Source organism: Lytechinus pictus, chromosome 3 (assembly GCF_037042905.1).
Source record: "Lytechinus pictus isolate F3 Inbred chromosome 3, Lp3.0, whole genome shotgun sequence".
Taxonomy (NCBI): Eukaryota; Metazoa; Echinodermata; class Echinoidea; order Temnopleuroida; family Toxopneustidae; genus Lytechinus; species Lytechinus pictus.
In genome coordinates this window covers 60,370,795-60,387,476 of record NC_087247.1, presented here as the reverse complement: position 1 = coordinate 60,387,476, position 16,682 = coordinate 60,370,795, and the positions used below count along the sequence as shown (strand labels likewise).

Sequence of the window (16,682 nt, the reverse complement as noted above, 5' to 3'; positions counted from 1 at the left end):
TTCAATTACAATTACTTTCCCTTTAAAAATTCAATTACAATTTCAATTACTCTAAAAATGTAATTAATTACGTATTTGATCAATTAATTTGTTATTGAGCCCAACCCTGGAATTTTAGGGCTAGAACGTTTATCTGAACATTTTTAACAGAAATATTATGTAGGAACCTGTAGAGTGTTTTATCGGCTCTCTTGTCATGTATCAATTTATTGGACTTCTATTGTAAGAAAGCATAGTAAGCTCTTTTTCTAAAAAAAAATCTTACATTTCCAACAAAACTCTAGCCCTTTTTTATTTTGGTTTATGAGTCAGTACAGCATGAATTATTAACATTCAAACAAAAATCACAATAATCTAACATAAATTGCCTAGGCCCATACTTAAGTGAAAAGGAAAGGGATCTATGCCTGGTCAAAGTATCTGACAAAGGCACCGCTTTCACATAGGTATCATGAGTCATAACTCCTAACAATGAAGCTGACCGTAGTATTGTTTGTGAGGATTTTCTCCTCTCTTTTTTCAATTAACTTCTTGGATCTGCAGGAGGGTGTATTGATTTTGTTTTTACTTGTGAAGAACATATAATTACTCTTCCGCATAGTGGTTTTGAAATAAAATGTATCCAAAACAAAACTACGAAAACTACAGGAAAAATGGGCGTCAATAGGGAATTACAAGGTTGTATGAAAATACGAACAAAACACTTCTAAGGGTGGGTATTGATGCGAACGAAACATATGAAGAGTTAAAAGTATACTGATGTACCTCCTTCTGTAAGGTCTGGTCCAAGATTTGATGCGTCTCCATTGAGATGGTGTTCCTCAAGTAGTTCTAAATCATCATCACTGTCTTCATAATCATAGTCGTCTAGATCTCCAGAGATACTCTCCTTTCCTTCTTCTTTCTCATCATCAGCAATGTCTCCTTCCTGTGCCTCTTTTGAATATCCTAGAATAAAGATTACAAAATTATATATATATATATCATATTCATTTGCACATTAAAAATGGCATATTGACAAACAATTGAATATAAGAAAAATAAAAATACACAACATACGATATGAGGACAATCAGGTGGCGGTCCCCCGCCCGCTAAAAGCTGTGAGGTGTTAAAGGAAACCGATACCCAAAGAGAGATTCAGCCTGGAAACAATGAGCAAAATGAGAGGATCAATCCAAAAAGCAGTCCCACAAAAATCGGCTACAAGCAAGAGAGCTACAGAAGCCTGAAAAGCCCTGCTGCAACTTCCATGGGGATTTCCAAACTGGCAAACACACCCCAAAATGGATGATCCCGCGGACAACCCTCCCCCAATCCCATCCGCTCTGCACACAAATTCTCAGGCCCTCCCCTCTACCTCTAAAATTGCATCTTGCCCCTTCCAGAGCTCAAAAGATGTCATATGAATAAAATAATTCACACCACATACATGACCATCAGGAGGAGATAATAAGAAAGGAAAACCCCCAAACCCATTCTCCATACAAACAGACAGCCACCTACAGAACCAGCCATTCCAAAGCATGCCCGCCAGCCCGAGGACCCACACAAACAATAGACCTTCCAACCCTCTACAACTTCCCCCTTTCCACAACCAATCCCAATGAATACTGTTCTAAATTGCTCCTCCCATTTTACTCCTTCCAGAAAGATTGACTCTCTCTCTCTCTCCTTATATTATTAAAGGGTAAAAGAATACACACAGGAAAGAAAATGGCCATTTAATCTAAAATGTAAGATACAGTAATTCTATTAGTACCTATTACAGATACACCAATTGTCATATGTTTCATTCTCGTATCAATGTCAGATAAAGTGAGGGCGACAGAAAGAGAAATATTTTCTCAATATTCTCAATTGAAAGCAATAAAAAGTAACAACAAAAATTGTGTTTTTATATAAAAGTACATATGCTGCATACATTGAAATAATAAACAATATAAAAAATTACAAAAAAAAATAAACATTAAATTCTTTATTGAATAGAATGATAACAATAAAAAACAAAATCTCTTACTATTTTTAGTCTGTTGATGCATATATTGGTCATACTGTTCTTGCATGAGTAGTGGGTAGCAGAGAATTGTCTTTGGTTTAGCCTTGGCTGGTGGTTTCAGGTAAGGATGATGGCATATCCTCATAGTATGTACTGTAATCACATAGCGACATGATTCTGGCTCATCAATCCTAGTCATTGTATCAAGCTCGTTCTCAGCACATAAAAACTGGATGACAAGAAGTTTATGTCAATAATTACAAAACATAAACAGAGGCAAATTGGAAAATGTAGGTACCATTGCTTACTGACTGCTGAAATAGTTTACTGCCATCATAACAAAAACGATCATACAAAAAAATCTCAATTGTTTGTTTGAAAGATTTTGGTACAAGGATGTAGATCCACAAAGAGGGCGGAAGAGAAATACCAAGAATTTCCCCAAATAATCTTCTGATAATGTATGAGATTTTTTTTACTTTCACAGTATGTAAACGAACCATGTCAAGGGCACTTTGTTGCCCCTCTTTTTATAGTCTTCACAGACTAAAACCTTATTCTAACTATTATAATTCTATGTTACTTTCTACTTGTACCCCAACCTAGTTTGTAAATGTTTTGATAAATGATTTTAAACTGAAGAAAAATTTGTTTTTTTAACTAGATTTTTTTACTTGCATGGGCCAATTTTAAATTCAGGAAATAACCAATGCAGGTCCCAAAACATATTACTCATTTAACATCTTAACTTTGTGAATACTTTCACAATTTCATCATTTCCCAATTAAATATATATATGTGAGATAAGTTTAGATGTGAATATTTGTTTCTTGTATATTAGGCTATATTTAAGACAACATATTTTAAATAGGACATTTGACTGTGGAAATTACCACAACAAAACTAATCAGATCCTTGTCGCACTAGTGGCCAGAGATATAAAGATTAAACAAGTGGAACGCCTCTGGCAGTCTCGCCTGCATTACGCAATTTAATATAGCAGCAGTGCTAACTTTGAAAACTACTATAAAATAATCATTCATAAAAACATCATTCATATGACTTAATACCACGTTCATTGACCATAAATGACATTTGAACGGAGACTTAAGACTGTCAACTACACCCATGTCCACATTTCATTCACTCTATCCATAAACTTTCAAAGTTATGATGGCACTTCAACAATTACCCCAACATGGCCTAAGTTTATTGACCTTAACTGACCTTTGACTTGGTTTTGTGACCTCAAACTCACAGGGGATGTTCAGTGATGCTTGATTACTCTTATATCCCAAGTTTTATGAACTAGATCCATAAACTTTCAGAGTTAGGATGGTAATTTAACAAATACCCCCAACACGGCCAAAGTTCATTGACCTTAAATGACCATTGACCATGGTCATGTGACCTGAAACTCGCACAGGATATTCAGTGGTACTTGATTAACCTTATGTCCAAGTTTCATGAACTAGATCCATAAATTTTCAAAGTTATGAAGGTAATTCAACAAATACCCCCAACTTGGCCAAAGTTCATTGACCCTAAATGACCTTTGACCTTAGTCATGTGACCTGAAACTCAGGCAGGATGTTCACTAATACTTGATTAACCTTATGTCCAAGTTTCATGAACTAGATCCATAAATTTTCTAAGTTATGATAGTAATTCAACAAATACCCCCAACTTGACCAAAGTTCATTGACCCTAAATGACCTTTGACCTTGGTCACGTGACCTGAAACTCGAGCAGGATGTTCACTAATACTTGATTAACCTTATGCCCAAGTTTCATGAACTAGGTCCATATACTTTCTAAGTTATGATGTCATTTCAAAAACTTAACCTTTGGTTAAGATTTTGAAAATAATTTTCCTAACATGGTCTAAGTTCATTGACCCTAAATGACCTTTGACCTTGGTCATGTGACCTGAAACTCAGGCAGGATGTTCAGTAATACTTGATTAACCTTATGTCCAAGTTTCATGAACTAGGTCCATATCCTTTCTAAGTTATGATGTCATTTCAAAAACTTAACCTTAGGTTAAGATTTGATGTTGACGCCGCCGCCGTCGCCGTCGGAAAAGCAGCGCCTATAGTCTCGCTCTGCTTTGCAGGCGAGACAATAAAACAAATGAACCTACTCTAACTTCAGCTTCTCTTGGTTTACCAGTCAAGTCACAATTTGATCCATTGACATAGCGATGACTGTGGTATCGATTCAATCGATGTCTTTTTGCAGCCTAAATATGAAAAATCAATATAGATATATAACATCGTATTAAGAATGTACCATCAAGCAAAAAGGAAAATGTGAGATGGCAGTATCTCTGGGTTGCTATCAATCAATTTCAATTCAATCTTTATTTCGCAAATAAGATAAAATACAAAGAAACATCAAAATAATGTGAGTACGTACAAAAACAATTGTGTGGCTTTTCACAAAAGTTATAAAAAACCTGTAAGGCTGGATTGCCAAAACATAGTAAACACAACATTAAAGTAGAACTATATTGAAAATCGTAAAAATGGAGAATCATATATCAAATTAAAGGAGAAAATAAGGAGAACACGATGGTGTAAATCATTTATCATGGAGACCGATGGAACTCAGTTAATTGATAGTTTAAAGTTCTCTCTCTGAATGCTTCAAACACGCAGAATTACGTCCGCGAAATTGGGGATTTTTTTTATGACGTCACTTTCTGTACGAGAGGCGTGATTGGCTCTCCAACGTGAAGCTCCACTTGCATGCAAAACCTGTTGCGAGGGTACGTTTTCTCCACATTGTCACTGAATACTTCGATCCCGAAATGAAAGAAAACCCAGAAGTTTATCTAGATTTGGATTTTCAAATTGATGATTATGAAGATAAAGAGAATGATGATGAAGTTTCTAGCTCTAGAAAAACAAAGTGACGTGGATAGAGGTATACATTAGGGGAATTACGCCGGTGATTATGAGTCGGACAATTCTACTTGCATGCCGATTCACTACCAACACATGCAGCTGATAGCTGCTCCGCGGGTCAAATCCATGAAAATGAATTCCATCACGACCACATCCAGACAGAGTCTCTTTCTTCTATCAACAACATAATGAGAATGAAAATAATGATATAACTGTACTTACAAACAAGTGAATATATCCGAACCTAGGCTGAAGGCAAATCAACTCAAGGAATAACAGCAGACGATATGCACCGACGATGAATTTCACGTGGCTGGGAGATTGTCACTCGTTCTGTTAGATAAAATTTCTATCTCATTATTTTGACTAAATTACGAAACTCGGAGAATTAGTATTCTACATAAAAATTAAGTAACACCTGGTACTATTTTTTGAATTACGATAAAACCTTTTTGAAGCAAAGAAAATGAGGTAAATTAAAATTAGATATAAAAGATCATCCGCCTAGCTCGCATTTGATTGTAAACAATCAGCAAGGCGAGCACATAGAGTTGGATAAAGCTACGCTCCAACTCTATGGGCGAGCAAGCCACTGAACTGAAAATACGTATTTTCAGTTCAGTGGAGCAAGCTAGCCATGTGCTTTTGATTGTTTGTTTACAATCGCATGCGGCTAAGTGGATGATCCTTTATATCTTATTTTAATTTACCTCAATTTCTTTGCTTCAAAAATATTTTATCGTAATTCAAAAAATAGTACCAGATGTTACTTAATTTTTATGTAGAATACTAATTCTCCGAGTTTCGTAATTTAGTCAAAATAATGAGATAGAAATTTTATCTAACAGAACGAGTGACAATCTATTCCAGCCACGTGAAATTCATCGTCGGTGCATATCGTCTGCTGCTTTTCCTTGAGTTGATTTACCTTCAGCCTAGGTTCGGATATATTCACTTATTTGTAAGTACAGTTATTTTATTATTTTCCTTCTCATTATGTTGTTGATAGAGGAAAGAGACTCTGTCTGGATGTGGTCATGCTGCATGGAATTCATTTTCATGGATTTGACCCGCGGTGCAGCTAGCATGCAGCTGCATGCGTTGGTCGCGAATCGGCTTGCAAGTTGAATTGTCTTACTCATCATCACCGGCGTAATTCCCTTAATTTACCACCATCCACGTCACTTTGTTTTTCTAGAGTTAGAAACTTTATCATCATTCTCTTCATCTTCATAATCATCAATTTGAAAATCCAAATCTAGATAAATTTCTGGGTTTTCTTTCATTTCATGATCGAAGTATTCAGTGTCAGTGTGGAGAAAACGTACCCTCGCAACAGGTTTTGCATGCAAGTGGAGCTTGACGTGGGAGAGCCAATCACGCCTCTCGTACAGACAGTGACGTCATCAAATTCGAGTCAATTCAGAGACCGATGCGAGGCATATTTCGGAGAGGCATTTTAGCGCTTTTTAATCGGCGATTTCCACCTTATGTATTATTTTCGTTATTTTTGAATGACCTAATGGTAATCCTCACATCATTACCTTTCCACTGATATATAATAAGGCCATATTCATAATCAATATATTTCTCCTTTAATAATAACAATAATATTAATAAAACACAAAATCTCCTATCAGTAGTAAATTCAACGTAGGAAAAAGAAGGAGAAAAAAAAATTATCAATTAAATATAATTTTTCTTGATGGCAGACTTGTTGTCAACGAACATTGATTGTTTTGTGGAAGATTTCCAGGTATATAATGACCTATGTGAGTTTTTCGATGTACAAACCTATGTAATCTCATACCTCCCAGCATAGAATGAGGTTACAGACTTCAGGCTGATCAAAAGTACAATAAAGCCTTTTTTCAAGCTGCTAATTTCAGTTTCTCTCAAGCAAATTCCAACCTGGCAAGTCATGAAAATGTGTAAAACTTGTTTTGGGGGTTTTGGGGGCTTTGTAGCTTATTAGCTTTTGATTTTAATAAAAATTTTCTATTTTACTTTTCGCTTTGGTTAAATCTTCTTCATGGAAATGACTACTTACAGAATGGCTTTTGTTTTTCCAGTCCATTTCAGATTCAAAGATGCCAATAGTTATCACTTCCCCTGAAACTTGACTATTTTCTAGGTGAAATTGTCGAACATGTTTTCCATAGCAGAACTCATAAGTCCACCAATCTTTGTTCTGAAAAGCAAAACAGAAAATCAGTTTTTATTATGTCCAAACAGATAAATTGATTATCAACATACATGTATACACCATCTTGGTGACAGAAATCACACACAAAAGACTCAATTATTCTACCAATTTTCTCTTCATTTAAGATTTATATTATTCAAAATTTACTCTTTTTGCATTTAACCAAATGTATAATATTTAGAAGGACATGTAACACATTGATGAAAAGTGTACCAGTGATAATATGTAAATATGTACATACAAGATCCCTGAATGACTAGAAATCACAAGACGAATGAAATATGAAATTGGCACTGTCCTTGTCAGGTTAACGACATACCTCTTTGAGTCTGAAACTTTCTTTAGAACTGAATTAAAGAAATAATTTTTTTATAGGAGTATTCAGTCCATGTAACATTATCGACAAAAAATAGGAAATCGTATGGAAACAGCCATCATTCGGAATATTGGTTTCAGACCAGCAAGACACCATTGGAATCTGAAAAAAATTCCAACTTGACACAGCCTTACTTTTCAGTTTACCTTAACACTGTAATTATTTATCCCAAATAACATTTAAAAAACTAGAACGATCACTGAAGTTGATTAATACCCCCATCCTACACTGTTACCATGGCATCAGTTTCCAACACATGGAAAAAAATATGTCTTACCCATATTTACCCCAAGACCTATGTGTGAGCAAAATATCATGAGAATTAGTTAAAAACTGAATAAGTAGTTAAAACCGCAAGACCTTTGCCTAATTTTTGACAAATAATACATTATTACCATGGCAACACAATTTCTGACACATGCAAAAATATATCCTGCATATCTTATTTCAAACCGATGTGTGAGCCAAATTGTACGAGAATTGGTTGAAAATTGATGAAGTAATTAAAACTGCAATTTTTTAAACCCAATTTTTGCCATATAATATGTGATTACCATGGCAACATGATTTCTGACACACAAAAAATATGTCTTGCATATCTATAAATCAATACCAAAGTGTGTGTCAAATTTCAATAGAATTGGTTAACAAGTGGAACGCCTCTGGCAGTCCCGCCTGCATTACACGATTTAATATAGCAGCAGTGCTAACTTTGAAAACTACTGTAAGATAATCATTTACAAAAACACCATTCATATAATGACATAATACCACGTTCATTGACCATAGATGACATTTGAACGGTGACTTAAGACTTGTCAACTACACCCATGTCCACATTTCATTCACTCTATCCATAAACTTTCAAAGTTTTGATGGCAATTCAACAATTACCCCAACATGGCCTAAGTTTATTGACCTTAACTGACCTTTGACCTTGGTTTTGTGACCTGAAACTCACAGGGGATGTTCAGTGATACTTGATTACTCTTATATCCCAAGTTTTATGAAATAGATCCATAAACTTCAGAGTTAGAATGGTAATCCAACAAATACCCCCAACACGGCCAAAGTTCATTGACCTTAAATGACCTTTGACCATGGTCATGTGACCTGAAACTCGTACAGGATGTTCAGTGATACTCGATTACTCTTATGTCCAAGTTTTATGAACTAGATCCATAAACCTTCAGAGTTAGGATGGTAATTTAACAAAGACCACCAACACGGCCAAAGTTCATTGCCCTTAAATGACATTGACCATGGTCATGTGACCTGAAACTCGCACAGGATATTCAGTGGTACTTGATTAACCTTATGTCCAAGTTTCATGAACTAGATCCATAAATTTTCAAAGTTATGAAGGTAATTCAACAAATACCCCCAACTTGGCCAAAGTTCATTGACCCTAAATGACCATTGACCTTGGTCATGTGACCTGAAACTCAGGAAGGATGTTCACTAATACTTGATTAACCTTATGTCCAAGTTTCATGAACTAGATCCATAACTTTTCAAAGTTATGATAGTAATTCAACAAATACCCCCAACTTGACTAAAGTTCATTGACCCTAAATGACCTTTGACCTTAGTCATGTGACCTGAAACTCAAGCAGGATGTTCACTAATACTTGATTAACCTTATGCCCAAGTTTCATGAACTAGGTCCATATATTTTCTAAGTTATGATGTCATATCAAAAACTTAACCTTCGGTTAAGATTAGGAGTGGGCTATAATTGGGTGATTTTTGGTTTTACTGTGGCAACAGTTTTTTTGTGTTCCTTTTACCTTATCTCAACATGAAATGACAATATTTTTTGTCTCGGGTCCGAGAAAAAAGTGTGCCGGGCCAAAATCCAAAATGGCCGCCAAATCCCCCCAAAATCACATTTTGGGCCACAACTTTTTTATTTGATGGTCTTTTTCTCTGGTTTTGGTGTCTATTCATATGTTTTGGGGGGCAGGCAATTTGTTTTTCCTAAAATTAGTACTTCTAAATAATTATTTGTAGAGTTATAAGGTGATTTTACTTAAATTTACCAATTTTTAATACCCTTTTTTCAGCTAAAAAGTAGGTTTCATCGTCATGTGGTTCTTGGATATTATACGATACCAGTTGAACAGTAGCAGGCAGCTTATATAGAGCTCTGTATTGTTTTTATTCCTCTAAGTTTGGGTTTATGGATATTTGCAAAATATATCTTATCAAATAAAAGAAAATGTCATTTATCCATAGGGGCTATACGGTATACAATGCACTGTACATCTACACTGCTTGCATCCATGCATTGACCACCATGGCATATGACAAGTCCTGTACATGTATATAGTGTCATAGAAATAAGCTTCAAATGTTTAGAATTAGATTGTGAATTTGATTGCTTGTCAGCTGATGTACATGATGAAACCAGCAAACTAAATTGCACATAAATATCACATATATATACATGTATATCACATACGTACATCACATTTTTAGCCATGTATCTTCTTCATTTGGAGGCTTTTTTTACTTGGTTGTGTTGTCTTACTGGCCTATGTTTATGGGGTCAGGTAACTATCATGGTAATGCTGATCAACAGCCAATCAGAATCAAGGATTCCATGCAAGTTACCATTAAGTGAACATAATGGTAAATTTTTATGCAACGGGGCCCAGAATAGCTACAGTGTAAATGCCATGATGTCCCGCATGATGTGGGGTTAATTACCTCTCTCCGCCCCCTGAATTAGCACATTTGACAAAACATGTCCTCAATTTCTGAGACAAAATATATCTTCAATTTCCGAGGCATCTAATTCTAAACATGAGAGCTCATTTCTATGACACTATAGTTTATACAGGCCTTGTTATCTGTCATGGTAGCCAATGCATTAATATGCAGTGCAGTATGTATGTACATGTACAGTACATTGTACATGTATACTGTATAGCCCCAATGGATAATTGACATTTGTTTATTTAATAAGATATTTCACAAATATCCATAAAACCCAAAGTAGAGGAATAAAAGCAATATAGCTATATGAAGCTGCTTGCTATTGTTGATCTCGTACCATCTAATATCCAAGAACCCCAGGATGATAAAACCTACTTTTTGGCTGAAAAAAGGCTACAAAAATGGGAAAATTTAGGAATTATTACCTTTTAACTCTACAAATAATGGTTTAAAAGTACTAATTACAGGAAAAACAAATTGCATGCCCCCCAAAACATATGATTAGACACCAAAACCAGAGAAAAAGACCACCAAATAAAGAAGATGTGGCCAAAGCTGTGATTTTGGGGGGTTTTGGCGGCCATTTTGCATTTTGGCCCGGCACACTTTTTTCTCCGACCCAAGACAAAAAATATTGTCATTTCATGTTGAGATACATTACAAGGAATAAAAAAAAACTGTTGTCATATTGAAATTACAAAAAAAGTATTTTTGACCCATGTATAGCCCACTCCTATTAAGATTTTGAAAATAATTCTCCCAACATGGTCTAAGTTCATTGACCCTAAATGACCTTTGACCTTAGTCATGTGACCTGAAACTCAGGCAGGATGTTCAGTAATACTTGATTAACCTTATATCCAAGTTAAGGTTATGATGTCATTTCAAAAACTTAACCTTAGGTTAAGATTTGATGTTGACGCCGCCGCCACCGCCGCCGTCGGAAAAGCGGCGCCTATAGTCTCGCTCTGCTATGCAGGCGAGACAAAAACTGTAGGAGTACTTTGAGCAAGATTTTTACCTTATTTTGCCAAAATATACCATCACCATGGCAACACAATTTCAGACACATGCAAAAAATGAGTCTTGCACATCTTCATTCCAACATCAACATCTGTTTTAAGTTTCATGAGAATTGGTTAAAAATTGAGGAAGTAGTTCATTGCACAAGATTTGCAATGGACCGACCGCTCGTACGCTGATTCCAATATACCCCCTTCAAACTACCTGAAACTCACATTGCATGTTTCACTGTAATGTTTAAAAAAAAATAGGGGTTAAGTTTTAAAGGCTTTACAAGTTTGGGGATTACTTTATCTCATGAAGAGTGTGAAATACCTTGAGTAAGCAGGGTGCAAGTTCCATGGGTTTGAGAAGATCTGATATTCCTGTTTCAGCAGCAGACTTCTCTTCTTCTTGCACTTTACCAACATCAGCAACATCAGGAAGTTGGCATTCATAACGCTGTCCAAACTTAGAACTCAAGTAAACTACCTCAGTATGGAGTGGCTGCAATAGAAACATTAAATAAAAAATTGATATCCAGACCTGGTGGGTCAGTGGTACAGTGCCAGTCTCTGCCAGTCTCTTGCAACACCCCATAATGGGTGTTGCAAGAAACTTGCGATCAATTGCAAGTCAATTTTTGGTCCCTATTCAATCATATGTCTTGCAGTTAATTGCAAATTAGTGATTGATTGCTAATTTGCTCCTTGAAACAAGAAGTTTAATCTGATTTGCTACAGCTAACGTTGGTCTATCAGTTGTAAAATTGCAACAGAATATTTGCAACTGATCGAAAATATTTTCTTGCAACACCCCCTTAAACAGGACATCATGGGTTTTATTCAATCCCAGGGAATCACACCAAAGACTTTTTTTAATGGTATCTTCTGTGTTCTTCTTAGGTGCTCAACATTTGAAAATGAGAAGGGAAATACCTGTAATAATAATACAGTGCGTATCAAAAAAAAGTTTACACTTAGAAAAAATCCTGTAAAATTATACATTTGTAATATCCTGAAGAATTTACCACATTTTAACATTAGTACAGATCCATTTAAGCAAATGACGATAAAGCTGTCGAAAAATATTTACGCTTGAGTGAGCACCACTTACTTTTGAAAAGTTAGCGAAAAATGATTTGCGCAGAACTTTGAAATAGTTATGTGAAGAAAAGTAGACCTTGAACATGAAGAACACATGGAATTTAGCTAGTAAAATTGATTTGAAGATATCTTTTACCTTTTTAACTTGTTTCCTTGCCCAAAACACTTTGAAGAGTGAATTGCGCCCCACCCCACTCCCTCACACACCGAGGCCATCGTGACAATATTTGCTTTACACTGAGCTGTGATTTACATGACATGGCTTTGGCTTGATTTTTATTTTGTTAATCATTATCGAGCTTGGGAAAAGTGTGGAGAAACAAGTGATAAATGAAAAATGAAATGTAAACCCACTTTAAATGATAAGAAATTAGTGAAAAATGCTGGAAATGTCTGAAATAAACTTTTGTTCAGATTAAGTTATTTTCTCAGATCCAGCTGGCACAAAAAGGGTAAATGTTGTGCTTACTAAGTGCTGAAATTGTTACAAAATGCTTGAATGTATCCGTTTTATTTCAATTGACTAAAAGTGCAAGGGAAATGTATGAGAAATGTTTCACAGGGTAAGTTTGATTTCGCCTTTTCCCCTTGACACAACGTGAAAACAAGCATTTCTGCGCAAACAGATTTCTGCAAGCTTTACAAAAATGGACAGTGCTCACTCAAGTGTAACATTCTGTCAAAAATTTTATTTTTAATTGGATAGATGAGACCCAAACCCAAGAATATATGTGAAAAAATTACCCACATGTTGTATATTTTTTAATTCCGAGGGCTTTTTCAAAGTGTAAACTTTTTTTTGATATGCACTGTATATTATGCAGCCTTTCCGATATCGATTTGTTTATGATAACCTTTTTGATGTGTTTACGATAGGTGTGTTTATGTACATAAATTCCAAAAGTATTTTTTTTCTTTTTGACTGGCAAGATTGCTGCGGATCCAGACATTATTATCTTTCCATTACCCAGAATTTTAAGCATGCTGCATGCATGCACATTGTTAATAATCAAAGCCTGAAAAGTGGAGGACCAGCATTTCCAATCTCCAGATTTGGTGGAGTTTTGTTGGTATGATTTTTTATATTTTTATATTGTTTTGATCCATGCAGTTAGGTGCATGAGATTGCAGGGTTTATGTATAATGTCTATGGGGATAGGCTGTGATACATGTGTGAGAAAAAGATTTTAGGGGATGAGCTTACTGTGGCAGCCCAAACACAAAGTGTTCAGGCTGCGCATAACAATATTCCTACTGAATACAAAAATAAATAAAAATTACATTTAAAACGATGTAATATTACAAATCTATATATACTCACAAAGCATCCCCTAACATGCATGGTCATCATTTAAACAACAAACAAAATAATCATTAATGATCATTGATTATCCAATTGGCATATTCCCTTGTATATGAATATAAATTGCGCACCCTCCTTAGACAAAAAATTCAGAATCCCCGAGTGACCTCCACGTTCGTCGACGAGAAGAAAAATGGACCTTTAAATTTCACCAATAGGTGAATACTTGGGAAAAGTAGATTCACACCGTTCAGTATTAAAGTGACATAGAAAATGTTCATTCGATCTTAATTAATTTTAGTTAGTCCCATTACGTATTATCCCATGGAAGTGTTGCATGCATTGTGCCTTGATTTTCCTGTGCGCAGTGAATGTAATGTTTCCATGGGTGTGTCACAACCAGCATAAAAGGAGGATGTGTGTAAGGCTATGGCAACAACGCTTGTTGCCAAAATTGAAGCAACTCTGGAAAAAAGACGGAAATAATCAAGAAAAGAAACTTGGTAAGTACCAATCATAAATTTTTAGATCTACTCAATAACTGCTAGGACCTAATGTAGACCAAAAGCTTCAGTATCTGTATTTGGTTGTTCTGCTGAACTCTGTTGGCTCCACTCACCAATTACAGAGACCGAAGTTCTAACTTGATCTGTACAGGAACTCAATGGCCATATGTTTATGTTTAAACCAGTGAAGTGGGAGTTGCACCACCTTGATATTTGGGTAGGTGTAGCGGTAGTGAAGTGGAGCCTAAGTACATAAACATCACTTGAGGTAGTCGATACCTTACAACTTCCCCTCAAAATTCTGTCAGGACATGGAAATCATCGGCAATTACTTTCTCCCGACAAACATTTAAAAAAAGACTGCTTCAAGTAATGTTGTAACCCGCAAGTGAAAACCCGAACCGTACCGTCCCGTATAATCCAATAATTTGCAAGCGGGACCCGCTGACCCGTCGGGTTTTAACCCGCAAGTCAATTTATCTTTGAAAAATGAAAAAAATTATTTCTGCAATCCCCACACTATACAGGCTCAAATCAGGAAAATATATGCCAACTACTAACCTAGCCTAGAGTGAATTTACTTACAATTTGCAAATTCGCCTTTTATTCCGGAGAGAAAATGTTTTTTTGGGTGACTTTGTACCACAAAATGGGTCCGCTCTGATCTCGAAATTGAAAGCAGTACGCAATTAACTCCTCTGATTGGAGCCGCAGCTCAGCGCGCGCTAGCTAGCCCAGGCTGCCCAGCAAAGATCGGCAATGTTGTTTTTCAGTCCAGGTCGGTCGACACGGCGACTCACAACAATCATAATTACAATATTCAATTCTATGGGACCTCGTCTGTAAACTAATCAAATTGAAATAAATACCAGGATAATGATGCAGTCAATTTTTTCTTCTTGTATATCTCCATATTATTTCCTTCTGTTTTTGTATTTCTTCCAATTCTTTGTAAACTAATGCAAACGTGCACGAGGGCGCCCATGAACTTACGTAAACAGCTCGTGTAGTGCTTAGCTAGCTTAGCTAGGCTTTTATTTATTTTTAATCTCTCTCGATCGATCGGTCAAGAGAGAGGTATTTGCAAGAAACTTGCAAATACTTAAAGACTTTCAATCAATTGTACATCGGAAAAATTAAGAGATCTAGGCATTCAGGGTGCGGGGGCTTCAGTTTTCATCAGAAAATGTATGAAATAACGAAAAGGAGGGTTAGTTAGCCACTAGACTAGACCAGCTTAGCATGTCTTCAAAAAAATTACAAAAAAGGGCAGCTAACACTCTGACCTGACGGCACGCTCTATCAGGTCATGACCTAATTTGGTAATCCAATAAGCAAACAACTGTCTCACTGCCGTGCACCGCAAATCCCTCGAGCTCAAACAGCGAGCGTTGCCGTGGAAACGGGCTCGACTCGCCCCACTCCAAGTCATAAAGCAATCCTTTCTCTACCACGTGGCCTATCACTCGCTCCTTGCCAGACATGATTACGCAATGTATTCTGGCTTCTGTCTACATTCTCCGAACACATCCCCTCCCCTCTCTCTCTCTCTCTCTCCCCCTCTCCCAGTCGTAAAACATTCCTTTCTATGACTGCGCTGCACTGGCGCTCCTTTGAAAGAGAAACTCGATGTATTTTATGTCGAACTGTCTCAGTCCTGTTCACTGTTCACAAGACAAAAATACGCCGGCATTTTTTAAAAGGAAATATCTACGTCTCTAAAAGAATCCGCCACGTAAGAAGCACATGATCCTTACTCAATTTTCATTGTTAATGTTTTTATCATGCGTCGTTACTTCTTCCTTTTTTGGTATGACGGTCTGCGGGTTTGAGAATGAACTCGGCCCGGCCCGCAATCGGGGGCATACCGGCAGGTTAACCCGTACCGCAACGGGTGCGGGTTACAACATCAGCTTCAAGTACTCTTTCATTCCAAGGACTATGGCAGAATGGAATCTGCTACCAGTACTAGTAGAAACACGTGATCGTGAAGCTTAATCAGTTGCACTAACACTAATACAAGGTTAGTATGCTATACTTATCTTGTACATTGAACCGCGTTTGGCCCTGGATTTCTATGTAGTCGGCAAACATCGCTTCATTACAGAAGTAATATTTGCCGAAACTCCTCGCTACTCACCGGGGCTCTTTCCGCGAAGCGGGCCGGAGCCCTGGACTCGTCCGTGTAATATTAGGCAGCGGGTACTCTCCAAAATGAGGTAGAATGGGGTCGCAATAGCACCCCAAATAAAAGGGGAAAAAATTAATCATGCACTTACCTCCATTATATGGATGAAGGTCTATTATGACATAGAATCTTGACATCGAGGCACAAACTGGACTCTCAAACAAAGGAAAAGTTCTGTCACGTTCATTCTCCTTCTTTCAAAATTGAAAACAAAATGGCCGATCGATACTGAGAACGAACGCGACATGGAGGTCTAGTACTAGTATAGTCACGTATTGTATTACCGGACACTATCATGATTCCGGACGCGCATATTACTGCGTACGAAAACAATTTTGTACCGCAAGACTTCCGCAGTTTAATTTC

At 36.6% G+C, this 16,682-nt stretch overlaps 1 protein-coding gene across 1 annotated transcript in view; it reads right to left on the bottom strand.

Moving 5' to 3' along the window:
- Positions 1-16,682, bottom strand: part of LOC129256873 (protein OS-9-like) — a 41,710-nt gene that overhangs the window by 17,460 nt on the left and 7,568 nt on the right. Inside the window, exons 2-6 of the mRNA XM_064097502.1 lie at positions 11,550-11,720; positions 6,959-7,099; positions 4,143-4,241; positions 2,021-2,228; positions 766-948 (exon numbers count right to left, since the gene is read on the bottom strand). Coding sequence (XP_063953572.1) covers positions 766-948; positions 2,021-2,228; positions 4,143-4,241; positions 6,959-7,099; positions 11,550-11,720 — 802 coding nt within the window. The remainder of the gene's footprint in view (positions 1-765; positions 949-2,020; positions 2,229-4,142; positions 4,242-6,958; positions 7,100-11,549; positions 11,721-16,682) is intronic.